The 9,955-nt window shown below is 56.8% G+C and overlaps 1 protein-coding gene across 1 annotated transcript in view; it reads right to left on the bottom strand.

The window, feature by feature from the left end:
- Window positions 1–400: 400 nt before the first annotated feature.
- Window positions 401–9,955, bottom strand: part of ABCG1 (ATP binding cassette subfamily G member 1) — a 29,566-nt gene continuing 20,011 nt past the window's right edge. The window contains exons 6-15 of the mRNA XM_049785423.1: window positions 9,385–9,530; window positions 9,066–9,189; window positions 7,471–7,585; window positions 5,842–5,990; window positions 5,644–5,745; window positions 4,603–4,771; window positions 3,563–3,663; window positions 3,312–3,470; window positions 2,127–2,245; window positions 401–1,116 (exon numbers count right to left, since the gene is read on the bottom strand). Coding sequence (XP_049641380.1) covers window positions 888–1,116; window positions 2,127–2,245; window positions 3,312–3,470; window positions 3,563–3,663; window positions 4,603–4,771; window positions 5,644–5,745; window positions 5,842–5,990; window positions 7,471–7,585; window positions 9,066–9,189; window positions 9,385–9,530 — 1,413 coding nt within the window. The 3' untranslated portion in view covers window positions 401–887. The remainder of the gene's footprint in view (window positions 1,117–2,126; window positions 2,246–3,311; window positions 3,471–3,562; window positions 3,664–4,602; window positions 4,772–5,643; window positions 5,746–5,841; window positions 5,991–7,470; window positions 7,586–9,065; window positions 9,190–9,384; window positions 9,531–9,955) is intronic.

The following is a 9,955-nucleotide window of genomic DNA, read 5'->3' as shown; positions in this document are numbered from 1 at the left end:
GCAGCCTGTCTCCCCGGGCACCGAGCGGGGTGGCACCCCACTACATTCACACATAGACTTAGCCGACGCCCACAGTCCCGTTCGGGGAGGTAGTTCAGGAGGCAGGAGGGAGGAGAACTATCACCTGTGCTAATCCGAACCCTCTGAGGCAAAATGAAGGTGCTCGGGAAATTAAGAAGCAAAAATATATATCTATATAATAAATCTCTGCGCTATAGATCTGCTCCGGCAGGAGGGGCAGGAACAGCCGTGAGGCCAGCGAGCGCCGTGGGGAGGCTGAAGGGCTTTTGCAAACAGCTCCAAGCCCTGAGCCCCTGCTTGCCCCAGGATCCTGCAGCACCCGCCAGGTCGGTCTGTCCGTCTGTCCGCCACGGCCCCACGGTCTTATCTTGGGGGCCCCACGGTCTTATCTTGGGGCACACCCGGGTCCGGCTGACATATCCTGCAGGCGGAGTGCAGGGGCAAATCTCCCCCGTCCAAAATGTCCCTTATTGAACGAGACGCTCAGTGGCCAGAAGACAAAAAGGGCCAGTGGGTCTGGGACCAGCCCCAGGACTGACCCAGTGACAACATGGCTGGGCCTCTCCCAGGCATCCATCTGGTCCACAGCTGGACAAGGCGCCTGGACCCAGCGGCTCTGAGCGTGACTTGTCCCCTGTGCTGTTCCCCAGGTAGAGGAAACCTCCTTTCTCAGTGCGTCTTCCCAGGAAAATCAGGATACGAGGAGGAGCCCCCAGGCCCGCCACAGAGCCACAAAAAGGCCGCGTGGAAGTGCGGCTGCTGTCAGAGTCAGGCAGGGGCCGGGCACAGGCCAGCCACCGGGATTCCAGAAACTTTCATCACGGCCCCCCGGGCCACTTAGTCCTTCTCTGCACCGGGCGGCGCCTCTACCTCTCGGCTCGGATCTTGTAGCGCAGCACGAAGTAGGCAATGAGGCGCAGGGACACGAAGAAGACCCCAAGCACGAGGAAGTCCAGGTAGAGCTTGGCGTTCTCCACGTCCAGCTCCCGCAGGATGTCCGCCGACTTCTGGAAGTGGCAGGTGTCGGCGATGTCGCAATGCAGGTCCTCGCGGTCCAGCCCGTAGATGGACAGGATGACGCCCTCGAACCCATACCTGCGGGGAGAGGACCGGTGAGGGGTACCCAGGACTGCCCGCCTGAGAGCCTGCCCTGAAATTGGGGCCCATCTGGGGCCTCCCCTCACTACCCCCATCCTTGCCAACCTCCTCCCCGAAGAGCCAGGTGGAAGAAAGCCAGGAGCTAGTCTGGGGGTCACCGCAGTCTGGCTCTTGTTCTGGGTGCTATCCTGGCCCCCTTCCCATTCCCTGTCTTGTCTGTCCTGTCCCCTGTCCCGTGCCCTTGCTTGGCCCCTCCCAGGCTGCAGAAACCAGTGGAGCAGTAAAGCCCCAGGTCTTATAGACGCGCTCTATTCCCGCATGCACCCCAATCTCTGCGGGCACTAGATGGGGCTCAGGCATGCCCAGGGCCTCACGGACACACAGACAGAGACAAACACACAAGCACACATAAAGAAATATGGATACGGGGCCGGGAAGGTGGCGCTAGAGGTAAGGTGTCTGCCTTACAAGCGCTAGCCAAGGAACGGACCGCGGTTCGATCCCCCGGCGTCCCATATGGTCCCCCCAAGCCAGGGGTGATTTCTGAGCACATAGCTAGGAGTAACCCCTGAGCGTCAAACGGGTGTGGCCCAAAAACCAAAAAAAAAAAAAAAAAAAAAGAAAAAAAAAAAAAGAAATATGGATACATACACAGACACACTTCTACACAGATATGGATGTACACACAAACACAGACACATGGATATGCACACATAGACACATGCATACTTGAACACAGAGACACATACACAGATAGAGACACATACATAGGCACATATGTACACAAACAGACCACACAGACACACACATATAGAGAAAACATACAGGCACACACATAACACAGACACACACATTAGACACACACAGACATGCAAAAACACAGAGCCTGACTTCCCACGAGGGCTCTCACATCCCCTGTGTGTCCTTTCCATTTCCTGTCATTGTGTCCCTGTTCCCCTGCCCCTCCTCGTGTCCCTGGCCCTGGCCCCCAACCCCAAGGCCCGCACCTGACATAGGAGATGTAGGACATCCACTGCAGGTAGGTGGGGATGGTGTCGAAGCTGACGAAGAAGCCGGAGAACAGCAGCACTGGGATGGCCGTCACGGGGCCCACGAAGGTGGCCACCTGGAACCAGACACACTCTGAGGCCCACCCAGGACCAGGGAAGCCAAGGGTGCTGGCTGGGGGCAGGGAGCCTAACCTCACCGGGAGGGGCTGGCAAGTTCAAGGGAGGGGTAGATGCCAAAGGCATCAGGCCCAGCGAGACATGATGGGCCCTTCCTGGGCCATCGATGGAACTACAACTTTCTGTGGATGTGGTCGAGCACTAGGCTATTCCCACAGGGCAGATGAGGGGGTGCAGCCTGAGTCTTGGGGGTCCACCTATTGGGAACAAGCTGCCCCCAGGGTCCTGAGCATCAGAGCCAATGCAACATTTGCAGCCCTTATACTCTTCAGAAGTTGGATCACAAAACAGGGAGACCGGCCATAGCAGGGGGCTGGTGGGCTGGGAACCTCAGAAGGCACAGGGCCTTGGGAGACCTGAGACTGTGATGGGGTCTCAGGGGGTCCCACAGAGCTTCAGACACAACCAAGTCACCTGCCTCTCTGCTTTTAGACAGGGGACACCACCACTGACTTCGTGGGGTGTACTTTGGACGGGTGTTGCTGGAGATGTATCAGAGGCACTCGGAGGTTTATTTTGTTGGTTTGTTTTTGGTTTGGGGGCCACACTTGGAAGCGCTCAGAGGTCACTCCTGGCAGGCTTGGGGGACCCTCTGGAATGCCAGGATTGAATCTGGTTTGGCCACATGCTTAGCTATTGCTCCGGGACCCCAGGAGAGGCATTTTGGGGCATAAGCATGAAAGTATTAAGTGTTACCACATCCCCCATTCTTCCTGTGTAACCTTACCTACAAGAAAGACCTGCCCATTTCTGGGCGGGATCTTTGGTGGGTTAAAAAAGGTTTGCCTGAGGGAGCATCCACCATCCAAGCCCATCCAAAGGGCTTATGCAACAACGGGTACATGGACCCCCAAAGGAACAGGGACCCACCCCCTCGGCCATGGGCGGGACTGTACCCCAGGAATAGGAAAACACTAGAGCTAGGCAGCCCCCATCCGGCCCACATTGCCAGAGTGGCGTTCCCAGGGCACCGCGGGGCTTCAGCGGCGTCTGCCCGGCCCATACCTGCAGGGACGTGGATGCCGCCCCGATGAGCAGCCCCAGGGACTGCGCCACCAGCGATGTCATGGTGCCCAGTGCGGCGAACAGCACGAAGCGCACCGCGTCCGAGGGCTGCGCCGTCATCCAGTACACGATGCTGCAGTAGGCCACGGGGAACATGACCTGAAGGGATGGAAGTGTGCCAGGGCCGAGTGAGCACTGGGGTCCCAGGCCCACACCCCAACAGCCCTCCAGGAACTCCCCGGAGGACCTACCTGGAAGGGCACATCCGCCATGGTCTTGGCCAGGTAGTATGCCTTGAGGCTGTACCAGTAATTCAGGTGCTCCCGGAGAAACACGCCCATCTCCAGGGGAACTGGAGGAAGCAATGGGACCTGTGAGCCTGCAGGACCCCAACCTGTGTCTCCCACCCACCCACTGCAAAACGGACAGGCGCCACCCAGAGAAGCCCCAGCCTTGGGGGAGCGTCTGGGGGAGCTGAACCTGGCCAGAGAGGTTTGCTACCAGCCAGTGCTGAAGCTGGAGCTCCTGAGTACCACATTGGGCACACGGATGCTCATGGAATATGTACCAGGCTGCACATGCCCTACCAGGTATGGGACACCCAGACACAGGATGCCCCAACTCGGTCATCCTACTTTCCACCTTTGAAGGAGCACCTCCATCTGTCTGTCTGTCTTTGTCTTTCTGTATGTCTCTCTCCTTCCTCAATACCTCCAAATAAAACCTGTTTTATTTTATTGCTTTGGGGGCCACACCGGTGGGCCTCAGGAATCACTCCTGTGCTCAGGAATCATTTCCCGGCAGTGCTCGGGAGACCCTCTGGGATGCCAGGAATGGAACCTGGGTCAACCACATGCAAGGCAAACAGATGTGCTATCGCTTGGGGGGGTCCCCAAGTCTGTCTTTACTTAAAATAAATAAATAAATGCACCACAGCTGGGACCCTCAGCCAAGGATCCCAGGTTGCTGACTCAGGAGGGTACTGGAGTTGTGGCATCTATACCCGCAGCCCCAGTGACCCGGGACTGTCTGGCCAGCTCCCCAGGAAGGGCTGCAGGATCTTGGAGAATATGGGCACATTCCCCCCCTCCCACCCTGGGAAGAGCTTCCTGCGGGGTCACCTAGAGGCTCGGGGCAGACCACAGAGGCCCTTGGAGGAGCTCCTGATTGGAGAAGCTTCTAGAAGACCCTCCCACAGGTGCCTTGCTCCCTGGGCTGGGACACGTTTTCTCCCCAGACACCCGGCGTGACACAGGAAACCAGGGGCCTCAGGCAGGAGGGGAGCACTCACAGGTGAGCACGGTGGGCATGAGCGCGGCGAACATGAGGAAGAGCATGGAGAAGAAGAGGAAGCCCGAGTTGCTCAGCACCTTCTTGGCCTCGTTGCCGATGCCCAGGTAGAGCAGCCCGATGAGCAGCCCTATGCCGATGTGCGACGTGATGCGCAGGTGGGTCAGGACCTGGGCGAGGGTGAGATCAAGAGTCAAGGTCAAGGTCAGGTCAAGGGTCAGGGCCAGGTAAAGGTCATGGCGAGGGTCAGGGTGAGGGAGAGGGGGCAGCAGAGTCAACTCCACACCAGATAGCACACAACCTGTAACACTGCACACCACACACCAGACACCACGCCTGCCTTGGCGTCTGGGAAGCAAGGCCCAGACCCAAACTTACTCACACACACACACACACACACACAGAGGCATGTATATGGACACATATGCACATGCAAGCACACATCTGTATGCCCATCTGCACATGAACATATTACACGTCTATGTATATGTACCTGTGGCATGTACACATATACCCACATGCTCATGTCTGCACAGCCCCAGAAGGATTTGTTTGGGGTCACACCAGCAGTGCTCAGGGGTTACTCCTGACTGCACTCAGGAATGTCCCCTGGCAGACTCGGGGGACGCTATGGGATTGAACCCGGGTCAGCAAGGCAAACACCCTCCCCACCGTGCCATCGCTCTGGCCCCACCCAGAGCATTTTCTGCTGTTTATCTCCCGTGCTGGGGGTGTGTCGAGGTAAGACACCCAGGAGCGGCCCCTGAGCAGACACAGCACCCTGCGATTCCAACTCAGCTACTGGGACTCCCAAAAGCACTCAAGCCTCCCGAACCCTCCCCGCCAGCTGCACACAGCCCACTCCAAAAAATCGGGGCTGTTCTCAGCTCACGGTGCTCCGGGGCGTGCACCCCACCCCACCCCCAGCCTCGGCACCCTGAATCTGCTCCCACTCCAGCAGGCGAGCCCAGGGGCCTGTTCTGAGCCAGGCATTCTTGGGGTGCACAGAGGGGACACGGGCAGTGACCCGAGGGGGCCTCACCGAGTCCCGCATGATGCTGAGGAAGGTTCTCTTGAAGAGGATGCAGAACTGCGTGAGGCAGCTGGCCGAGAAGCTGTGGCAGCTCTCCATGGACGCGGCGTCCTGGGCAGCAGGGGGCAGCGGTGATGAGCCACCGGCACCGAGTTCAGCACAGCCCCCCGCCGTTCTGGAGCCCTTTAGCGGGGCCTCCCGCCTCACCTCATCCGAGGGCCGGTGCCAGAGAAAGGGGTTCACGTCAGCATCGCCTGTGAGGTCCCTCTTGTAGTCCGAGTCGCACAGGCCATCGCGGACAGCGCGCACCAGCCGCGTGCTCTGGTCGCCGTATTCTCCCGAGGCCACCTCCATGACTGCGGGAATGGGTGCCGAGTCAGCTGGGCAGGCCCCAAAGAGGGGACCCCTGCATCGGCCCCCTCAGGCCTCGTCAGCATCCAACTCAAGCAGATGCGTGAGGATTGGGGGGGTCCCGGGTGCTGCTTCCAGCAACACCCCCGGGTGTTGGGGTCCCCAGTGGACTGCTCGCCTGTGCCCCATGATCACAGAGCAGGGCAGAGAGGCCCCAGGCGCTGTGTGTGGCATTCGGGGGACATTGAGAATGGGGCCACTGGACCTGGACCTCCAGGGTTTCTTGTAGAGACGCCCCCAGGCCCCACACCCCAGATCATTTGTGCTGCCTCTTCCCCGCAGGATTGACAACCCAGTGACTCCAGGCTGGGAACTGCTCCAAGAAGCTGGGGGCAGTGCAGAGGCTGGACCCCAGGCACAGAGATGAATGGGAGGGGAGCGGGGTGCCAGCACCCAGTGCTCTGGTGTCCCTCAGACTCGGAGCAAAGGGAGGAGGCATGAGACGTGTAGTCAACCCGTGCTTGGAGGATGGGGTGAAGAAGACTGAGAGGTTGGAAGGGTGGGAGGAGGTTCTGGAACCCCTGGCGTGGAACAGCTGTGGGTCTGCTGACAGTCGATACTGATACCCAAGGAAGGTGGGCAGAGGAGGGGCAGAGCTGCCAGAGCAAAGGCATCAGGGCAGTGGCTAAGTGATATGAGTGAAATGAAGCAGAGGGAGAGAGAAAGACAGAGAATGGTCATACTAGCTGTGGGATATATATAAAATAAGATCCAGCAGAGTAATAATATCCAGAGAAGAGGGCCAGGAGGACCCGTCTATGGGGAGGAAGCTTGTACAAAGAGCGGGGATGCAGTGAGGGCAGAGAAGGGAGCACTGTGAGAGTTGGGAATGATCACTCTGGACAAGAATTAGGTACTGGAAACAGATGCATGATACCCCTCAGGAAAAATATTACAAACCACAGTACCTAAAAGGACAGAGACAGAGACAGACAGGAGAGAGAAGAGGACAGAAGTAGGGTTATCTATACTCCATAGGGGAGACAAATGAGCTCACAGGCCCAGACTCCAGCAGGGGGCGCTGAGCACAAGAAAAACTTCACAGGGGGAAATTTCTGGACTCAGCCAGAAAAGACGTCCCAGGCCCGGTCAGCGTGTCTCAAAGACCATCATGCCCAGGCCCAGCATTTAAGCATATCATTGACACAAAGCAATTTTCTTCTTCCCTTCACTTCCCTCCCCTTCCCCTCCCCTTCCCTTCCCTTCCCGGGGCAATTCCCTTCTAGAAATCCCCTCTCAACCTCAGAGGGACCTGTCAGTTAGGAAACTGCTCCCAGGAGACCTTGGCTGAGCTCTTGGAGATTCCAGAGGGAAACTGCCCTCAAACCTGCCGCAGGGTGCCAGGGTGCACGATGGAGCTCCTGGGATCCCCAGAGTGGGTGGACCCTTCCTCCCTTCCCTGGAGCTGGTCAGAGAGCTACTTACCAAAGTCAGCAGGGTTGTGGTACGTCGGGCAGCTCAGACCTAACTCTCTCAAGTACGGTACAAGGTTGGAGACTTTCCCCCGGTAAACACATTGTCCTTGGCTGAGGACATAAAGCTGGAAGAGCAGAAAGGAGTGACTCAACTTCGGCTGCCTTGGTAAACATTCAGCACCCACCCACAAGTTCAGGATCTCCCCACACGCCCTCCCATCTAGCCTCTGTCCATCCTCCATCCATCCTTATACCATCATCCATCCCTTCATCCATCCATCCTCCATCCACCTTCCCATCCATCATCCATCTGTCCATCCTCCCATATACCTTCATTTATCCATCCTTCTATCCATCCATCCACCTATTCATTCATTCCCTCATCTACCCATTCTTCCCTCTAACCTCCTATGCAACTACTTTTTGATCATTCATTCACACATCTATTCAACTGTTGTCCTTTCTTTCATCGAATCACCCAACTTTCCATCCACCACCTGCCTTTCTATCCACCCATCTGTTCATCTATCCATTCACCCATCCATCTATCTCTCCATCCATTCACACACATCTACCCATCTATTCAGTTGTCCATCACTCACCCATCTGCCCATGTATTCATCCACTTATTGTCAAGCCAGTGATTCATTGTCCATCCATCCACCCATCATCCATTCACACATCTGTTTATCCATTCCCCAAGTCTCTATCCTCCCAAACCATTCCCCATTCATTTGTCCTTCCACCCACCCTCCTATCCATTCATTCATTCTTTTCCTGACCATCCATCCTCAAATCCATCCATCCATATCACCCATACATTTGTCCATCATCTATTCATTTACCCATTCTCCCATCAATCCCCCATCCTCAAACCCATTCATCCACCAGCCTGTTCATCCATCCACCCAATTTTCAACCGATATGCCTGCAAATCCCTCTATTCATCTATCAACCCATTTATCCATCCATCCACCATCTACCCATCCATCTACCCATCCATCTACCACTCACGCATCCATCCATCTTCCACCTTCCCATCCACTCTCCCATCCATACATTCACTCACCCACCTGTTCATTCTTTCACTCATCCATCAATCCACCCTTCCATCCACATTCCCCCTCATCTATCCTCTCTTTCTCTCTCACATGTTATCTCCCCAAATACACAGCAAAAACACAAGGAAGGACCCCTAGTCCAAGAAGACTGAGAATATCATATGCCCAGCATCATTTTATTATCTCATTCTCCTGACCTACTCATCAGTCAGGACACATTCTGATGTGACTCCCCTTCACCCCCTTAAAACTATCAGGGGGGAGAAATGGGCCCCTATCATCCCCAAAATCTTAAACCATGCCAGAGTCATCACTTGGCACTATATTCTGGGAGGCAGAATTCTGGGGGTGCAGAATTCAGTGGGAAGGGTTTGAATAACCCAGGATACTGTGGCCAGTCTGCAGAACCAGAAAGAGGCTGCTGGTCACCAGTCCTTCCCTCCTACACCCGAGTCCTGTCTGGGGATGATGGCCCGAGTTCACAATAGATTGTAAGCCCCGGGATGGCGCCCCAACCTGGCCACACACTGCCCGTGGGTCCTACCTGGTCGAAGAGCTCGAAGAGTTTGGCGCTGGGCTGGTGGATGGTACAGATGATGGAGCGGCCGCCCTGTGCCAGCCCCTTCATCAGCGACACCACCTGGAAGCAGGAGGCGCTGTCCAGGCCGCTGGAAGACAAGGGGCACCGTGAACCCCCAAACCAGTCCCTAGCCACCGGCCTGCGATTGGGGATCGTACATGTGAGTGTGTCTGGGTCTCGGACAAGTAGAGGGGAGCGAGTAGACCATTTCTCTGAGGAGGAAGCAGGGGCGGGGGAGAGGGGGCAGAGGGCTCACAGGGTCCTGGGGTGCAGCCCTCATTACCTGGTGGGCTCATCAAAGAACATGACCGGAGGATTGTTCACCAGCTCCAGAGCGATGGCCAGGCGCTTCCGCTGTCCACCCGACAGGCTGCCTGTCCGCGTGTGGGCACAGGCCAGCAAGCCCAGCGCTGTCAGAATCTCCTTGACCTAGTGGGGGACAGCGGGAACCAAAGGGACTTTCAGGGACCATCCCAACACCAGGTACCTCAAAGTCACAAGCTCCCTGCCTCCCACCTGCATTTCCATGGAGCAGGCCAAGAGCTGAGGGTTGGCCTGGGGTCCAACTCATGTCCTGTCTCCGGCAGGTGGCACATGGGACCCTGGAGCCGATGGAGGCAGGAGGGAGCCCAGGGGAGCACTGAGTGGCCAGAAGTCTGTGTGTAGCTGGGCAAATGCCAGTTGTTACATTCACCCACAGCTGAGCTCACATAGCCACTGCAGCACCCAGACCTCCATTTCTACCCCATCCAGGTCAGGAGAGAAGGACAAGGGTCTCCTTCAGCAGTGAGTATTTCCGACAAGCTGGGACCTCTGGGGTCTGAATGGGCCTGGTTCTCCAGGAGCAACAGGAA

The sequence above is a fragment of the Suncus etruscus genome, chromosome 13 (genome assembly GCF_024139225.1).
Source record: "Suncus etruscus isolate mSunEtr1 chromosome 13, mSunEtr1.pri.cur, whole genome shotgun sequence".
Lineage (NCBI taxonomy): Eukaryota > Metazoa > Chordata > Mammalia > Eulipotyphla > Soricidae > Suncus > Suncus etruscus.
The sequence above is the reverse complement of the archived record's forward strand: the minus strand, read 5'-3'. Positions and strand labels throughout refer to the sequence as shown.